Raw genomic sequence first — 20,427 nt, forward strand, 5'->3', positions numbered from 1 at the left:
ACGTTAAGAATAAAATACAGGCATACCATAGAGAAATTGTGGGTTTGGATCCACACCACCACAATAAAGCATGAATCACAATAAAGTAAAAATTTTTTTGATTCCCAGTGCATATAAAATTATGTTTACAATAAATATACTGTACTCTGTTAAGTGTGTAATAGCATTATGTCTAAAAGACCACCTAGGTATATACCCTAATAAAAATACTTTATTGCTAAAAATACTAACCATCATCTGAATTTTCAGCAAGTTGTCATCTTTTTGCTGGTGGAAGGTCTTGCCTTGATGTTGATGTCTGTTGACTGATTAGGGTGTGGTTGTTGAGGGTTGGAGTGGCTGTGGAAATTTCTTAAAATAAGACAACAATGAAGTTTGCCATATTAGTTGACTCTTCCTTTCACAAATGACTTCTTTATAGCATGTGATACTGTTTAATAGCATTTTACCCACAGTATACTGGAAACAGCAAAAAGTAGAATATACACTTCTGGAAAACATAGTAAGATCCGATCTGGAATTGTGATGCTTCCAGCTTTGCTTTTGTTTTTCAAGATTGCTCTGGCTATTCGGGGTCTTTTGTGGTTCCAAATTTTAGTATTGTTTGTTCTAGCTCTGTGAAAAATGCTGGTGGTATTTTGATAGGGATCGTATTGAATGTGTAGTTTGCTTTGGGTAGTATAGATATTTTAACAATATTTATTCTTCCAATCCATGAGCATGGAATGTTTTTCCATTTCTTTGTGTCTTCTTCAATTTCTTACATAAGTGTTCTACAGTTGTCAGAGTACAGATCTTTCACCTCTTTGATTAGGTTCATTCCAAAGTATCTTAGGTTTTTGGTTCAATTGTAAATGGGATAGATGCCTTAATTTCTCTTTTTGTTGCTTCATTATTGGTATATAGAAATGCAACCGATTTCTGTATATTGATTTTATATCCTGTCACTTTGCTGAATTCATGAATCAGTTCTAGCATTTTTTGGTGGAGCTTTTGTGTTTTCTACACAGAGTATCATGTTGTCTGTGAAGAGTTAATGTTTGACTTCTTCCTTGCTGATTTGGATGCCTTTTATTTCTTTTTGTTGTTTGCTGAGGCTAGGACTTCCAGTACTGTGTTGAAAAACAGTGGTGACAGTGGACATCCCTGTCATGTTCCTGACTTAGAAGAAAAGCTCTCAGTTTTTCCTCATTGAGGACAATATTAGCTGTGGGTCTTTCATATATGGCCTTTATGATGTTGAGGTATGTTCCTTCTAGCCCTACTTCCTTGAGGGTTGTTTTTTTTTTTTTTTTAATCAAGAAAGGATGTTGTATTTGTCACATGCTTTTTCTGCATCTATTGAGAAGATCATACGGTTCTTATCCTTTTTAAAAAATTATTAACGTGGTTGATTGGCAAATAATGAATCACCCACCCCTGCAGTCCAGGAATAAATCCTACTGTTAATACTGAATAATCCTTTAATGTACTGTTGGATTCGGTTAGCTAGTATTTTGTGGCAAATTTTTGCATTGATGTTCACCAGGAATATTGGTCTATAATTCTCCTTTTTAGTGGGGTCTTTGTCTGGTTTTGGAATCATAGAATGAGTTTGGAAGTTTTTCTTCCATTTCTATTTTTTGGAACAGCTTCAGAAGAATAGGTATTCATTATTTAAATGTTTGGTAGAGGGATGCCTGGGTGGCTCAGTGGTTGAGCGTCTGCCTTTGGCTCAGTACTGGGATCAAGTCCCACATTGGGTTTCCTGCACGGAGCCTGCTTCTCCCTCAGCCTGTGTCTCTGCCTCTCTTTCTGTCTTTCATCAATCAATAAATAAAATCTTAAAAAAAAAAAGAGATTTAAATATTTGGTTGAATTATCCTGGGAAGCCATCCAGCCCTGGACTCTTGTTTGTTGGGAGATTTTTGATTACTGATTCAATTTCTTTGCTGGTTATCTGTCTGTTCAGATTTTCTATTTCTTCCTGTTTCAGTTTCAGTAGTTTATATGTTTCTAGAAATGTATCTATTTCTTCCAAATTGCCCAGTTTTTAAGCATATAATTGCTCATAGTATTCTTTTAATTGTTTGTATTTCTGCTGTGTTGGTTGTGATCTTTCTTCTTTCATAAGTCTGACTTATCAGAGATTTATCAGTTTTGTTAATTCTTTCAAAGAACCAGCTCCTAGTTTCATTGATCTTTTCTACTGTTTTTTGATTTCTATATGATTTATTTCTGCTCTAATCTTAATTATTTTCCTTCTTCTGCTGGTTGTAGGCTTTACTTCCTTTCTTTTTTCAGCTTGTTTAGGTGTAAGGGTAGGTTGTGTATTTGCGACTTTTCTTGCTTCTTAAGTTAGGCCTATATTGCTATGACTTCCCTCTTGTGACCACCTTTGCTGTATGCCAAAGGTTTTAGACTGTCATGTTTTCATTTTCATTTGCTCCCATGTATGTTTTAATTTCTTCTTTAATTTCCTGGTTAACCCATTCATTCTTTAGTAGGATGTTCTGTAACCTCCATGTATTTATGGTCTTTCCAAATTTTTTTTTTTTTGTGGTTGACTTCAAGTTTCATAATGTTGTGGTCTGAAAATATGCATGGAATATGATCTTTCTGTAGTGATTGAGACCTGATTTATGACACAGTATGTAATCTATTCTGGAGAATGTTCTGGGTGCACTCAGAATATACACTCTGCTTTAGGATGAAGTGGATTATGATCAGTGAGTTTTTTAAGTTTGTTATTAATTGATTTATATATTTGGCTGCTCCCAAGTTGAGCACATAAATATTTATAACTGTTAGATCTTGTTAGATAGACTCCTTTATTATGATACAGTGCCCTTCTTCATCTCTTATTATGGTCTTTGGTTTAAAATCTAGTTTGTCTTGGGGTACTTGAGTGGCTCAGTTGGTTAAGCATCTACTTTTGGCTCAGGCTGTGATCCTGGGGTCCTGGGATCGAGTTTGGTGTCAGGCTCCCTGCTCAGTGGGGAGTCTGCTTCTCCTTCTCCTTCTGTCCCTCCCCCTGCTCATTCTCTCTCTCTCTCTCTCTTTCTCATATGCATTCTCTCTCAAACAAATAAATAAAATCCTTAAAATAAATAAAATCTAGTTTGTCTGGTATAAGTATGGCTACTTCAGCTTGCTTTTGATGTTCACTAGCATAATAGATAGTTCTCCACCCCTCATTTTTAATCTGGAAATGTCTTTAGGTCTAAAATGAGTTTCTTGTTTTTGTTTTTTAAGATTTTATTTATTTATTTGACAGAGAACATGGGTAGGTGGAGTGGAATGGCAGAGGGAGAAGGAGAAGCAGCCTCCCTGCTGAGCAGAGAACCCAACATGGGGCTGGATTCCAAGCTGGGATTGTGACCTGAGCTGAAGGCAGATGCTTAACCGACCCAGCCACCCGGGTGCCCCTAAAATGAGTCTCTTGTAAGCAGCATATCAGTGGGTTTGTTTTGTTTTGTTTTTTAATCCATCCTGTTACCTGATGCCTTTTGATTGGAACATTTAGTCCATTTACATTCAGAGCAATTATTTGATAAATATGAATTTAGTGCCATTGTATTATCTGTAAAGTTGCTGTTCCTGCAGATTGTCTCTGTTCCTTTCTAGTCTTTGTTACTTTTGGATTCTCACCCACTAAAAGGGTCCTCTTTAACATTTCTTGTAGAGGTGGTTTAGTGTTCACAAACTCCTTTAGTTTTGGCTTGTCTTGGAAACTCTATCTCTCTTTCTATTCTGAATGACAGCCTTGCTGGGTAGAGTATTCTTGGCTGCATATTTTTGCATGTTGAATGTATCATGCCATTCTCTTCTGGCCTGCCAAGTTTCTGTGGACAGATCTGCTGCTGACTGTATGTGTCTGCCCTTGTAGGTTAAGGATCTTTTGTCCCTAGCTACTTTGAGAATTCTCTCTTTACCTTTGTATTTTGCAAGTTTCACTGTGGTATGTCTGGGTGTTAATGTGTTTTGTGTTGATTTTAAGGGGGAGTTCTCTGTGCCTGTTGGACTTGAATGCCTGTTTCCTTCCCCAGATAAGGGAAGTTCTCAGCCAAAATTTGTTCAAATAAACCTTCTCCTTCTTGTTCCTGCTCTTCTTCTAGGACTCCTGTGATATGGGTTTTATTGCACTTTGTAGAATTGCTGAGTTCCCTAAGTCTATATCCACGATCTAAGAGGTTTTTTTTTGTGTCTTCTTTTCAGCTTCATTATTTTCCATAATTTTATCTTCTATTATCACCTATTTGATTCTCTGCTTCTTCCACCCTTGTGATTATATCCATTTGGCTTTGCATTTCAATTTAATATCATTTTTTATTTTGGCCTGACTAGTTTTTAGGTCTTTTATCTCTGCAGCCAGAGTTTCTCTGGTGTCTTCTTTGCTTCCTTCAAACCCAACTAATATTTTTATGACTGTTGTTCTAAAATCTTGTTCAGATATATTGTTTTTATCTGTTTTGAGCAAATCTCTGGGTTTGATTTCTATTTGATCTTCTTTTGGGGAAAATTCCTCCATCTTGCCATTATGTCTAGGTTTCTGTCTTTTGCTTTTATGAAAGCTTGTTATGTTTCCTGCTCCTGAGAGTAATACTATATTAGGGAGGGGTCATACACTCTCCAGGGCCTGGCACTTTTTTTTTTTTTTTTTTTAGATTTATTTATTTATGATAGACCTAGAGAGAAAGAGAGGCAGAGACACAGGAGGAGGGAGAAGCAGGCTCCAAGCCAGGAGCCCGACACGGGACTCGGTCCCGGGATCCCAGGATCGCAAGCTGGGCCAAAGGCAGGTACTAAACCGCTGAGCCACCCAGGGATCCCCGGGCCTGGCACTTCTGGAAGTGTTTCTGGTGTATGCTCTCTGCACTCTGCTGTTGTGTTTTGGTTGCCCTTTACCACAGGTCAGTCCTCTACAGAGTTCTTCCTTGCTTGCAGTGGGAGGGTTTGGACCTTTTACCAGGTGCACTTTGATGGATTTGTTAAGCCTGATTTAAAAAAAAGAAAAAAAGCAGAAAAGAAACAAAGCCTGATCCAGTAAAAAAGAAAAAGGAACAAAAAAGCAAACAAACAAAAAACTATAAGCCTAATTCCAAAGAAAAAGAAAGAAGGAAAAAAGAAAAGAAGAAGGAAAAAAAGAAGCCTGATCCAAAAAATGAGAAAAGGAACAAACCAAAAAATGAACAAAAAACTATAAGCCTGATTCCAAATTAAAGGGAAAAAAATACAAATACACACACACACACACACACACACACACACACAAAGTAAAAAAATAAAAATAAAAAATAAAAAAAGAAAGCCTGGTCTTATTTCCACCAGAACTGGAGCTGACACTTTTGGAGCACTCTATGATCAGTAGACTTGGTACATTCAGGGGCCTGTGTTGGTTTTCTGAGGGAAAGGCCTGCTATGGTGGCTCACAGTCAGAACTGCACTAGTAAAGCGGCCTTGCTTCGCACTGGGGGCGGGTGGTGTTTGGTGTAAATGACTCCAGCATTTACTGAAGGCGCTGTGTTTCTCTCTGAAGTCTGATCCATACTGAGGGGGCAGGGAAGTGGAAGGTGGTGTCACCTTGCCTTCTCGTCCTGGTCAGGGGAACTTGGGGCCCTCAAGAAAAGCAAACAGTCTCCCCTCCTCTGGCCCAGGCTTCCATCAGATCCTGCCCCCAACCTGTCTGTGCTCAGCCATGGGCATGCCCGGCACCACAGTTCTGTGTTTTATCTCTGGCTGTGGGCTGGGATTCAAAACTCTAAATCCGGACAGCCCTGGTGGCATAGCGGTTTGGTACCGCCTGCAGCTCAGGGTGTGATCCTGGAGACCGGGGATTGAGTCCCATATCGGGCTCCCTGCATGGGGCCTGCTTCTCCCTCTGCCTGTGCTCTGCTTCTCTCTCTCGCATGAATAAATTTAAATTTTTTAAAAAAAATCTAAAAAACAAACAAACAAAAAAACCCTCTAAATCTTATTAAAGGGCCTGGCAAGGTGTGTACCTGCCCCCATCCCCCAGGCGAGACCCCTGCAGTGCTGCACCTGGCTCTGTTTTGTCCCAGAAAATTGGATGGCACGTGCATGGTGGCTGGAGTCTATGATGAAGCGCAGAGAAAGCTGTTACTTGCCCTGTGTGCTCACCTCTATCTCTTGCTGTTGAACAGCTGTTCAGTGATGCCCAGTGTGCCTTTTGTCCATGGAGAGGCAAAATACCCTCTTCCAAATGTACTGCAGGAAGGAGTGCATTCTCTCCCAGTGCGACCCAGGACATTCCCCCCACCACAGCGTTTTATGCACTATTATCTCCCACTCTCTCCCTGACTTCTCTCTAGGAAAAGGGCTTCCTCCTCTCTGCAGCACTGGCACCATGTCTTTTCTCTCCCCCAATTTATGCCTCCCAACCTCACATCTACCACATTCTTTTCCTCCAAATATGCAGGTTGTTTTCTTAATCCTCAGATCAATTTCCCAGTTCAGAATGACTTGATGTTGATCTGTGTTTGAGGGACAAGGCAAGCCCAGAGTCCCCCTGGTATTCCCAGCTTTCCTAAGACTGGTCAGTTTCAAACTATTAAATTCCTATTAAAAAGCCATACATACTTCTGAGGGATGCCTGGGTGGCTCAGCCATTGAGCATCTGCCTTTGGCTCAGGGCCTGACCCCAGTCAGGGGATCGAGTCCCACATCAGGCTCCCTGCAAGGGCCTACTACTCCCTCTGCCTCTTTCTCTGTGTCTCTCATAAATAAGTAAAATCTTAAGAAAAAAAAAAAGCCATATATAATTTTCTTTTGTTTTTAAAGATTTTATTTATTCATGAGAGACATAGGCAGAGACATACACAGAGGGAGAAGAACTTTTGAAATTTAAATACATTATCTCTTAGTGAGAGGGACAAAAGTCTAATGTAAGTGAGGTGTCCGCATAAACCATTTGAGTTGACAACAAAAGTGTAAACATAACCGTGATTTCTTTTGCCAATGGTTATCACCTGTTTACTGATACTAGGCCATTTTATAGTCTACATGTAAGACCTCATTGTTTTTTTATTTTTTTTTTAATTTTATTTATTTATTCACGAGATACACAGAGAGGGAGAGAGAGGCAGAGACAAAGGCAGAGGGAGAAGCAGGCTCCATGCAGGGAGTCCGACGTGGGACTCGATCCCTGGACTCCAGGATCACGCCCTGGGCCGGAGGCAGGCGCCAAACCACTGAGCCACCCAGGGATCCCCAGACCTCAACATTGTTATGTGGAATACTCTTTCATAAATCTATTGACTTTTTACTATTAAGGAACATTCTTTTTTTTTTTTTTAAGATTTCATTTATTTGTTCACGAGAGACACAGACAGAGGCAGAGATAGAGGCAGAAGGAGAAGCAGGCTCCCTGCAAGGAGCCTGATACAGGACTGGATCCTGGATCCCGTGATCACACCCTGAGCTGAAGGCAGATGCTCAACCACTGAGCCACCCAGGTGTCCCAAGGAACATTCATTTTAAGGAGTTAGGGAATGGTTTAAAGATATAGACATCAGAAAAACAGAAATTTATTCATTCAGCAAATATTGATCACTGTGTGCCAGGCACTGTTCTGGGCATGAGACATCAATCACCATGGGAAAAGGAATGGAGACACGAACATGTAGTGTACTAGAAAAGTATAAAGTCTATGCAAAAAGGAAAATATTTACAATAGTGAGAGGAATTACAAGTGCAGGAAGGAGAGGAAGAGAGTGTAATGATCTAGAAGCCTAGAGAAGAATGTGTGTTAAAGTGGAGAATGATGAATGGTCAGCAGCAGTCACTTAGGTCCTAAATGAGTCAGATCCAAGAGGAGACTAGGTTTTAGCAACAGGAAGGTCACATTGGAGATACAAATTTTAGTAAATTTGTGCTGCTTAATTCCTTTTGGTCATGCAGGAAGGATGACAAGAAAGATAGTTATGCTAAACTCTCTTCTTTTTGTGGTCTTGTGGCCCTAGTAGTATTTTGACCTTAGGTAAGTGTGTTGCCTCTAGACTGCTAGTCACAGAAAACTTAGGATACTATTGTTTTTGCTTGAATGTTAACCAATGGTGTGAACCAACTGGTTATGAAGATTACACTGAGAGCGGTGATAGGGAATGAGATTTCTGTTGTCAGAACCACAAACTCAGTACTGTAGGAACTAGTCATTTGATAGGTAACATTATTCAGATTCAGAAGAGCTAACTAACAAAATCTGTGATGTGTGGGCATTAAAATCTGATGACTCCAGGTGGCATCCCTAGAGGTTGCTATAGAAAGAAAATAGCTTAAAGCAGAAAATATGTAGCCCTGATTTTTTAAAAAAGGTTTTATTTACTTGAGAGAGAGAGAGATCATGCTCCAGAGAGCACAAGTAGGGGGAGCAGCAGAGGGAGAGGGTGAGGAGCTCCATGTGGGGCTTGATTCCAGAACCCTGGGATCATGACCTGAACCAAGGCAGATACTCCACCAACTGAGCCACCGAGGCGCCCTCTAGCTCTGATTTTAACTCTGTTTAGTCTACTGAGAAAAAGTATATCAAGTCAGGTGGAGACTTTGCCTTTTTCATTTTTAGTTTAATGTGTTATTCTAGGTTTAAAATACATATGATTAACTTCTTGTGGGGGGATTGGTGATCAGAAATTCAACACTTAAGTGGCTGTCACCCTAGCAAGGGTGTACTAAGTAGACAGAATCATCATAACGTGGGCTGAGATGAGGTTGCTATAGACGAATCTCTCAAAGTTAATTGATAGAAACTTCCCACCTTTAAAAATTTTTATTACCTCAGCAGTGCTCTGCCAAGACTGCTGAAACACAGCTGTGGATGCTTTGCCAACGCCCACATTGCCAGTGTCAGGAAGGATGTACTTTTAAACCTCTAATTTATCTAATAATGTCTTTAGTGATTTGTGTAGGTTTGGCATTGTGATGAAAATGCTTCCTAGCCTGGTTTATAATGAGAATTCAGTTTGCCGCCTTAAAATGTATATTGTCTTAATATGCATGTGGAAGATACTAACAGGTCAGCTTAGAAAAAGATGACTATCTAAAGTATTATGTCCATCTAACAGGACTTACCTGATATTTATGACATTTGAAAATGAATGCAAAGTAAATGTTTTTATGCCAGAATAATTTATTGTGGTTTCTGTTCTATATCAAGATGGCAATCTACAGTACTAGAAGAAAGCTGCCTTTCAGATTCAATTCCAATCTGACTCCTTTTCTCTATTGGAAACTGTAGACTGGACTCTTATCAACCTATAGAATGGAGTTATAATAATAACCTCTTGTAAATACTTTTTAAGAGGTAGGAGATAGTGTTCTCTTGTTTGAAATATTAAGCTTTGGGGCAACCCGGGTGGCTCAGCGGTTTAGCACCACCTTCAGCCCAGGGCGTGATCCTGGGGACCTGGGATCGAGTCCCACATCAGGCTCCGCATGGAGCCTGCTTCTCCCTCTGCCTCTGTCTGTGCCTCTCTCTCTCTCTGTTTCTCTCATGAATAAATAAATAAAAATTCTAAAAAATGAAATATTAAGCTTCATAACCAGTTGGTGACAATGTTATGTTTATGGTATAGGTGTATCTCTCTAAGAAAACAAGCTATACCAAATCTGAAGGATTCTTTCCTAGCTAGTGGATTCACTACAAGGATTCAATTTATGAAGCTTGATTGAGTACAGATTTCTGCTCTACAATATATAACATTGAGAAAGTCCGTATACACAGAAGTTCAAGTATGCATCCATTAACAAATAACTTTAATGAAGTGGCATGATTCAATTATGTGACTAAACTTAAAATTAAAACTAAATGGCTCCCTAATTAACGATAGTTCAACATTGTATAAAGGCTATGCATATAGTTTATATATGGCTTAGATACAAACTAGACAAAGATTTATTTTTATCTATGAATATATAAAGTCTGTACTTTGATGCCTAAACAAACAAGAAAGTAATAAATTGGCATGTATGAAAATACATTTCCTTTTGTTCTCAGGATGTGAATTGCTTGAAGATAGGAATGGTAAGCACTTCAGAAATATCTGTTAATATATATAAATAGCAAAGGATCTTTCTTGGACTATATCTGAGGGCCCTGACATGATTAATTTGACTTTATTTATTTATTTTTAATTTTTTTTAATTGGAGTTCAATTTGCCAACATATAGCATAACACCCAGTGCTCATCCCACCAAGTGCCCCCCTCAGTGCCCATCACCCAGTCACCCCAACCCCCCACCCACTTCCCCTTCCACTACCCCTTGTTCATTTCCCAGAGTTAGGTGTCTCTCACGTTGTCACCCTCACTGATATTTTCACTCCTTTTCTCTCCTTTCCTTTTATTCCCTTTCACTAATTTTTATATTCCCCAAATGAATGAGACCATATAATGTTTGTCCTTTTCAGATTGACTTATTTCACTCAGCATAATACCCTCCAGGTCCCTCCATGTCAAAGCAAATAGTGGGTATTTGTCGTTTCTTATGGCTGAGTAATATTCCATTTATACATATACCACATCTTTATCCATTCATCTTTTGGTGGACACTGAGACTCCTTCCACAGTTTGGCTATTGTGGACATTGCTGCTATAAACATTGGGGTACAGGTGTCTCGGCGTTTCACCTCATCTGTATCATTGGGGTAAATCCCCAGCAGTGCAATTGCTCGGTCGTAGGGCAGATCTATTTTTAACTCTCTGAGGAACCTCCACACAGTTTTCCAGAGTGGCTGCACCAGTTCACATTCCCACCAACAGTGTAAGAGGGTTCCCCTTTCTCCACATTCTCTCCAACATTTGTTGTTTCCTATATTGTTAATTTTCCCCATTCTCACTGGTGTGAGGTGGTATCTCACTGTGGTTTTGATTTGTATTTCCCTGATGGCAAGTGATGTGGAGCATTTTCTCATGTGCTTTTTGGCCATGTCTATGTCTTCTGTGAAATTTCTTTTCATGTCTTTTGCCCATTTCATGATTGGGATTAATTTGACTTTAAAAGATCCAGTCTCCCAAAATGATACACTCTGCAAAAGTTTAAAAATTCGGAATCCCACTCTACTTCAGCAGTGTTCTCAAGATAATAACATTTGTAACCTCGATCTCCAAACTGCCATGAGTTTTTGGCCATCCTCTGTTATTTGCTCTGCAGTACATCTGCCAAACTTCTGGACTTTCTATATCAGCACTGTAAATACTTCTGTCCAGGGTTGTATGAGAAATGATGACGGAAAGCAGTTTGGTATGTTGTTATCATGTTAATCATCCCTGGTAATTCTCTTAAAAATGACAAGCTCTAATGATAAGCTTTTATTTGACTTGTATCAAATATTCTCTGATGTGACTATGTTTTAAAATATATTTGCAATTCTGATTTTTCAGAAATGATCATTTTACTTTCAGAGTCAAAATTATAAGAACTAATTCATGCTAAGTGTTGTAGCTTTCTGACAGGTAGAGATAGCTCATGTGGGTGAAACGTCTAGCTTGATGTTTTATATCTAGCTATTAGTCAGCTAATCCTCCTCCCTACTTCACTGAAAATATTTTCATTCTGTCTGACAAAAAGTAAAAAATTACATTAACTGTGACTAAAAATGTATCACAGATGACACACTAATTAGATTAATGGTTCTTGCCTTATTCTCTGAAGTTTTCATGTTCTTACCTTTCGTGAGCCATTAGATCCTAGATATTTTAATAATCACACTAAAGATATCTTTTTTCTTGGTGGGTAGAGGAATTCTAGGGAATAAGCTTACAATAAAGGGTTTAGGTAATTTTAATATAAATTTTGAAACAGGGGCAGCCCAGGTGGCCCAGTGGTTTAGCGCCTGCCTTTGGCCTGGGGCATGATCCTGGAGACCCGGGATCGAGTCCCATGTCGGGCTCCCTGCATGGAGCCTGCTTCTCCCTCTGCCTGTGTCTCTGCCTCTCTCTCTCTGTGTCTCTCATGAATGGATAAATAAAATCTTTAAAAAAATAATAAATTTTGAAACAAAGAACCAAGTAAATTTTGTAATTATATACTAAAAGTCCACTTATGCAAAATATTTGGATATGTCCTGCTAGCCAAAGTAAAACATGATAGAAAGGTAAAGACAAGCAATGTTGACAAAGAGTTTATTTAGGTATATGATGAAAAATTTTGACTTTTCAGGAAAAACTCCGTTAACTTAGCATGAAAAGAGAAATGGTAATATTGCTTATAAAGCATTTGGATTTCAAGGGATGCTGTCAGTTTATTTCAAAATTGTTAAATGGCAGTGGCTTTCAAAATTTTTTCTATCACAATCAGGATTCAGTATATATATACTTATGTGTGTATTCAGAATACTTAGCCTTCAGGAGAAATAGAAACTAAAAGAATTTGTGATAACCACACCAGCCCTACAAGAAATATTAAAAGGGATCCTTTAAGTGAAGAGAGAGCCCAAAAGTAACATAGACCAAAAGGAACAGAGACAATATACAGAAACAGAGACTTTACAGGTAATACGACGGCACTGAATTCATATCTTTCAGTAGTTACTCTGAATGTAAATGGGCTAACTGCCCCAATCAGAAGACACAGGGTGTCAGATTGGATAAAAAAGTAAGACCCATCAATATGCTGTCTGCAAGAGCCTCATTTCAGACCTAAAGGCACCTCTAGATTTAAAGTGAGGTGGTGGAAAAGTATCGTGCTAATGGACATCAAAAGAAAGCTGGGGTGGGATGCCTGGGTGGCTTCGTGGTTGAGCATCTGCCTTCAGCTCAGGGCATGATCCTGGGGTCCTGGGATCAAGTCCCTCATTGGGCTCCCCAGAGGGAGGCTGCTTCTCCCTCTGCCTATGTCTCTGTCTCTCCCTCTGTGTTTCTGATGAATAAAAAAATAAAATCTTTAAAAAAAATTTTTTTTAAGTGATGGGGTGGAAAACCATTTATCATGCTAATGGACATCAAAAGAAAGCTGGGGGTGGAGATCCTTATATTCAACAAATTCGATTTTATTTATTTTTTAAAGATTTTATTTATTTATTCATGAGAGACACAGAGAAGGAGAAGCAGAGGGAGAGGGAGAGGGAAAAGCAGGCTCCATGCAGAGAGCCTGATGCGGGACTCAATCCTAGGACCCAGGGATCACAACCTGAGCTGAAGGCAGACACTCAACCACTGAGCCACCCAGGAGTCCCTCTGAGCCACCCAAGTGTCCCGACAAATTAAATTTTAGACCAAAGACACTAATAAGAGCTGAGGAAGGACACTATATAATAATTTAAGGGTCCATCCAACAGAATACTTAGCCTTACTACATGTACCTTATTTCCTTTTTAGTTATTTTTTATTTTTATTTTTTTAAATATTTTATTTATTCAGGAGAGACACAGAGAGAGAGAGAGCGAGAGGGAGGCAGAGACACAGGCAGAAGGGGAAGCAGGCTCCATGCAGGGAGCCTAACGTGGGACTGATCCCAGGTCTCTAGGATCACACCCTGGGCTGAAGGCGGGGCTAAACCGCTGAGCCACCCAGGCTGCCCCTTATTTCCTTTTTTAAAAAATGCTGGTCAGGGACTCTCTGGTGGCTCAGCTGATTAAGCATCTGCCTTCAGGTCAGGTCATGATTCTGGGGTCCTGGGATCGAGCCCTGCATCGGGCTCCCTGCTCAGTGGGGAGCCAGCTTCTCCCTCTCTTTTTACCCCTCTCCCTCCTCACTTGGGCTCACTTTCTCAAGTAAGTAAATCTCTAAAAAAGAATGCTGGTCACAATTCATATATTCATTAAACTATAATGGATCATAACCTACAAATACTGATGAATGATAATAAAGATAATTTTCTTTTTTTTTCTCTTGAGGACCTCGAATGTAAACATTGCTATTTTATGTTTCTAAACCACTAAACTACTCACTTTCTTGGTCTCACCTAAACCTTATCACAGATACTGCACTGGCTCTAAAATCTTATATACAAGCATCCTGTTCTCAGACTACAATATTTTGTCCTAGTTTATGTGACCAAGTACTCCTACTACAGTTCTTTAATTACATTTAGACCACACTGATTTACCATTCATGCCTATTCTTTCTTAGCCAATGTAAAGTCCATGGTCTAACATTGTAATCAGATTCTTAAAAAGATATTAAATTTAGATGTCTCTTCTTCACTTAATGTTCACCTTGTAAAATCCCAAATCTTGATGAACTAGACAATTCTTTTTACTACAGATGAACATAGATGCATGGATGCACATGAACACAGATGGAGAAAATCGTACAACCAGAAAGACTGGTTTTATTTAAAAATTTTCTCAAATTTCCAACAATCTCTTAGGACTGACAGTCCTACTCTCTGATATGACTATTTCATACTTACTTTCTCTTCATCCCTCCTGCCCAACATACTTTCTACCCTCAACACCCAGTTGATAACCTAACCCAATGGCTTTCAAAGTGTGGTCCCTAGATCAGCAGCATGAACCTCATCTGGGAACTTGTTAGAAATGAAAATTCTCAAGTCCTACTTCAGACCTACTGAGTCAAAAACTCTGGAGATGGAACCCAGCAATGTGTGTTTTAATAAGCCTTGAAAAGCGATTCTGATGCCTGCAAAAGTTTAAGAACTACTGATCTAGGGATGCCGGGGTGGCTCAGCAGTTTGGTGCCTGCCTTCAGCCTAGGGCATGATCCTGGGGTTCCGGGATAGAGTCCTGCATCAGGCTCCCTGCATGGAGCCTGCTTCTCCCTCTGCCTGTGTCTCTGCCTCTCTCTCTGTCTCTCATGAATAAATTAAAAAAAAAAAAAAAAACTACTGATCTAACCCCATACTTCACTGAGAAGCCATTCTCTAGAATGTAAGCTCCAGAGACAGAGGTTATTTTTGTTTTTGCTTTAAGTATAGTTGACATACCATGTTAGTTTCAGATAAATCACACAGTGAGTCAACAATTATACATTATGAAATGCTCACTATATATATATATAGTAACCATCTGTCACTTTACAAATTTATTACAGTATTATTGATTGTATTCCCTATGCTGTACTTTTTCATTCCCATGGCTTATTTTATAACTGGGAGTTTGTACCTCTTAATCACCTTCACCTATTTTCCCCACCTCCCTCTCCACTGGCAACTACTAGTTTCTTTGTATTTATGAGTCTATTTCTGTTGTTTGTTCATTTGTTTTTGGATTCCACGTATAAGTGAAATCATGTGGTCCTTTTTCTGACTTACTTGACATAGGTCCATCCAAGTTATCATGAATGGCAAGATTTCATTCTTTTTTAAAGCTAATATTCCATTGTATATAAACCACATCTTTATCCATTCATCTGTGGATGGACATTAGATTGTTTCCTTATCTTGGCTGTCATAAACAGTGCTGCAACAAACATAAAGGTGCACATATCCTTTTGAATTAGTGTTTTTGTTTTCTTTGGGTAAATACCCAGAGGTGAAATTACTAGGTTGTATGCTATCTCTATTTTAATTTTTTGAGGAACCTCCATGCTGTATTCTGTAGTGGCTGCACCAATTTACATTCTCATCAACAGTGTATGAGGGTTCCAAAGGCAGGAGTTTTTGTCTTTTTTGGTCATTTATATCCTAAGTACCAGAACAAGGCCTGGAACACTGTAACTCAATAGGTTATTGTTGACTCAAAACTTTAGATGGGAACTCTCTTACTTTCCTACTAGGAAATCTAGAAATCTATTTGCATCTGTACCTATTTTCTTCCTTTCCCAACTGGTGAAATGTGCCTCATGCTATCAAAGGTCAGCAGTTTCCACATATGGATTGGATCTCATCTCTTGCCTTCTCAGGAACTTTTCTCCTTTGGTCATCCCGTCTCCTGCATTATCTATCAATCTTTCTCTACTAGATTATTTCATTTAATATACAGTCAGATTCTACACCATTCTAAAATAAGAACTGTCCCTGTCCTCAAATGCCCTTTCAGTTACTGCCCATTTCTGTGTCTGCCACACCCTCTTGCCTCCCACTTACCCATTCTAATCTTACTTTCATCTCCTCTATTCAATGGTTTAAACATCTTTATTGAGATATAATTCACATAGCATAAAAGTTACTCCTTTAAAAGTGTACAATTTGTTGCTTTTAGTACATTTATAATTGTTTAACCATCACTGCAATCCAAGATTTAGGTTTTCATCACTCCAAAAAGCAGCCTCCTACCCATCAACAGTTACTCTCTATTCACCTCACCCCTCTGCCTAGGCTACTGCTGCTGTACTCTCGGTTTCTGAGATTTGCCTATTCTGGACTTTTATATAAATGGAATCAAAAAGTATGTGGTCTTTTGTAACTGACTTCTATATCACCATAATGTTTTCAAGATTTATCCATATTGTAGCATATATCAATACTTTACTCCTTTTATGGCTGAATAATATTCCATTGCATGAATACATTGCCTTTTATTTATCCATAATCAGTTTATGGACAGTTGGTTGTTTCTACTTTTTGGCTATTATGAATAATGCTTCTATGAACATTCATGTACACATTTTTGCGTCGATGTATGCTTTTAATTTCTCTTGGATATATACCTATAAGTGGAATTGCTGGGCTATAGAATAACTTCACCATTTTACGGAACTGCCAAAGCAGCTATACCAGCTACCAGAAATATTGTTGTGGTCTGTTTTAGAAAAACAACCTGCCATGTCTGTTCTGGCCCCACAGGTCACATCCTTCACACGTGCAAAATATACTCACTCCCCCACCCCACCCCATAAAGTTTCCCAAAGTTCCATCCCTTAATGGCATCAGGCTCAGGTCATAGCTTTAGGAACTCAGTGAGGTCAGGTGCAGGTGAGATTCCTTGGGTACAATTTCTTGATGAAAGCTGCTTGATGTAAAACATGGTGACTAAAGAAGCAAACTATCTACACCTTTCCCATAACTCCTCAACATGCAATGGTGAGGCATGAGATAACTTTCCTATTTTGAAAGGGTTTGGAAAATATGAGGCAATTCTCTTTTTATAATTTCTTCCTATGTATTCTTTTTTCCATAGTTTTAAATATCATCCATACATTAATGACTTCCAAATTTTCTAACCTCTCTGAGCTCCACAGTAGAGTATCTAATAACTTTCACTTCATTTGATACCTTCACTAGGATATCTCACAGATACTTCCAATTTAATATGCTAAAATTAATTCTTGTTTTCTTTTTTACCCTTTGCTTCCACAAACTTGTCCTTTTCTTGGTTTCTCAATCTAGGTGAATGATGCCACCATTCACCTAGTTGCTCAAAGCAAAACTCAGCCTTAACTCGCTTCTCTCATCTCTATATAATAATAATCAGTAAGTTCTGTATTTTCTTTCTCTAGAACATTCTTACTTTTTCTTCAGTCTCACCTGGTTTACAACAAACTCTTTATTGACCACCCTCCTTCATTCTTGCTCTTTTCTGATTTCCTTTGGCACAGCAAAGTCATATTTTAATTCATATGTCTGGTTATGGCATGCTCTTGCTCAGAATATATATATATACACATATATATAATATATATATAATATATATACATATACATACATATATATATTTATATATTTGAGGTAGAGCTAGAAAGAGGGAACATGAGTGGGAGGAGGGGCAGAAGGAGAGGGAGAAGCAGACTCCCCACTGAGAAGAGAGCCTGACACAGGGCTCCATCCCAGGGCCCTGGGATCATGACCTGAGCCACCCATGCGCCCCTCTTGCTCAGAATCGTCAATGACTTCCCACTGCACTTTGTGTTAGATCCAAATTCCCTTCTGTGATCTAAAAGGTACATATAACTGACTATTGCCTGTCCCTCTGACCTTATTCTCTGCCATCTTTCTTCGTTATCCACTATACTTCATCTTTTCTGAGCTTTTTTCAGTTCCTCACACATACCAAGCTCTCAGAAAGGATCTTTACACATGCTGTTTTCTCTGTCTGGAATATTGTCTCCCAACTTCCCACCCCCACAGAACCAAATCTTCTTATCCTTCAAGATATGGATTCCTGACCCTTCTAAGTAGGTACCCCCCTCTGTTATTCTTTCATTTTATCCTGTTTGTTTCTTTTATAAAACTTATCCCAATTTTAAATAGTATCCTGTTTACTTATTTATTGTCTTTCTCCTTAGCTAGATTATAAGCCTTATTGGGTCAGAAGCCATGTTTGTGTTATTCCTCAGTGTGAACCCAGTCACAAGGCAGAGTGCATAGCATATACTATGCACTCAATAAATATGTGTTGAATAGTGTTTAAAAACTTTTTTTTTGGAGACAGATATGTTAATAATTAGTAATGTTAAATTTATCACTTCCTAATTCTTACTGAAGTAGCCCTTTTTCTTTCAGTAATTGCCCTTCCTTTCTGGCTGCTGCTTTAGCCAGAGCCACATCAGATGAAGTCCTTCAGAGTGATCTTTCTGCACATTATATCCCAAAGGAAACAGATGGCACAGAAGGGACTGTGGGTGAGTACCTTTCTACATTATTTGTTTAAAAATATTAAAATCTTCTCATGTGTAGTAATCCACAGAAAGTGTATACGCAATATAAAGCCTAATTATGTTTACCCACTTACTGATTTTGTAGTGGTAGTAAGAGAAAAAATGCAAAAAAAAAAAAAAGTATATATATGTATATTTCAAACTATCAATAAAAGGAGGGATAAAGGAAAAAATACAGGTATATTTTAAAAACGTGATAATAACTGGAGCAAGAGATTATCATAACAGAATATTACCATAGATAATGCCTAGATAAGTGGAAAGAGTAAAGTGAGAAGTGTGGAGACACAACAGAAAAGATGAGTGAGGGAAGAGTTTGAGCAAGGCCTATTTAAAATATTTAGCTTACCTATAAGAATCCAAGTAAAAAAAAAAAAGAATCCAAGTAAAAAATGATATAAAAATTCAAGAAATCAGTTGTAACAAAACTTCTCATTAATTATATTAAATTTTATTCTACCAATATATAAGTAGAGTTCTCCATAACAACTATGTAAATGTGATTTAATTGCATGATCACTGTGTATCTTTTTTCTAGGCAAATTATTTATTAATGAAGGCATATTGATTAACATATTAGGCTTATAAAAACATATTAGGCTTATACATATTTGACAGGCTCTGAAGAAATACCAATTTTTGTAAAAATTAGGAATTACAATTCAAAATTATTAAGGAATTTTAATATTTCACTTTGTTCTATTTTAAGCATTTGCCTTTAAACACAGTGCATAAAGAACAAAGCCTATATTAATGAATCAGAGTAGCTAGATCCCAGAGAACTTGAAGCAGATATAAAAGTAAACATTTCTGTTATTCCTTTATCTCTCTAGATCATTTCTGACAGAAAATTGGCAAGAAAGGAATTCCTCCTTTTGTTTTTACTGAGAGTAATTGATTCACTTGGAACCAAATTGTTCCAGAGTCAACTTGGATGGAATTCCTGCTACACAGCACTGGTCTTTCCTCTGGTACTGATGCATGAAGTCAAAGCCTTGTAACGAAAAGATGAGGGATATTGAATTCTGCTTCATTGCAGCCTGGGTGGCGGCTGACTCAGCTCCAGCTCAGTACAGTGACATTAACGACTAATGAGTAATTTACAGCTGCGAGGGGGCGGATTGCTACTTGGGACAATTTTCTCTTTTTCACACCGTTTTTATTTTATTTTTCCATTTCAAGCAGCAATTATTTATATACTGATGTTCTACACTCCCTGCAGAAGGAGAATACTTAACGTAGCAAGACTGAAGTGTTGCCCTGCATGCCTGTTTTGGAAGCATTTTCTGAACCCCCATAAGATAGCAGACTGAAATGAAGGGGTCTTTGTCTTTTGGTGGTATCACTGGTCATTCTGATTTTGTATTTTTTCAAGAGATTACCTAGTAGTGTCTCCTTGCTAAGGCTGTGATTCAGAAAGATCTATTGTAATTCTAACTATTTGCAAGTCCTTAATCTATTTAACCCAAGTCACTCAGTATGAATTGCCGTGAGGAGAATCTCTACAGGGTATATTGTGTTTATCCATACATCAGAGTGTAAAATGAGCTTACAGAATAAGGCCTGCTGTCACTGGTTTAAAGGCACTTAGATCCCCACTGAAATGCCTTTGTGTCTCCTCTTAGTTGTTTCCAAAAACAGACTAAAAAAAAAAAAATCATTAACCTAAAGCTCTTTCCATGTTTCTGTCATCTCTACCAGAATGTTTGCTAAACGACCTTGTGTATCTGTTGTTACACATTTAGTTTGGCAGATATAACTCCTGTCCAGACAACCTAAAATAAATTTGAAATATCCCAGTGTAAAAATTAAAAAGAAGGGGAAAATTAACACTAACACTGAAGAAATTATGAAAGCTTTGTGTATACAAATGAATCTGAAAACCTGGGTGTTTTCTAGCAAAATACAAATTAATAAGCTTTACCTAAGAAGAAGA

At 38.3% G+C, this 20,427-nt stretch overlaps 2 protein-coding genes across 8 annotated transcripts in view; one reads left to right on the top strand and one right to left on the bottom strand.

Annotated features, from left to right (window-relative positions):
* PPM1E (protein phosphatase, Mg2+/Mn2+ dependent 1E) overlaps window positions 1–20,427 on the top strand; it is a 213,353-nt gene that overhangs the window by 169,967 nt on the left and 22,959 nt on the right. The window contains exon 2 of the mRNA XM_038547942.1: window positions 18,337–18,455. Coding sequence (XP_038403870.1) covers window positions 18,337–18,455 — 119 coding nt within the window. The remainder of the gene's footprint in view (window positions 1–18,336; window positions 18,456–20,427) is intronic.
* Window positions 1–20,427, bottom strand: part of TRIM37 (tripartite motif containing 37) — a 240,514-nt gene that overhangs the window by 73,761 nt on the left and 146,326 nt on the right. The window lies entirely within an intron of this gene.

This window comes from Canis lupus, chromosome 9 (assembly GCF_011100685.1).
Source record: "Canis lupus familiaris isolate Mischka breed German Shepherd chromosome 9, alternate assembly UU_Cfam_GSD_1.0, whole genome shotgun sequence".
In the NCBI taxonomy this organism is placed as follows: Eukaryota; Metazoa; Chordata; class Mammalia; order Carnivora; family Canidae; genus Canis; species Canis lupus.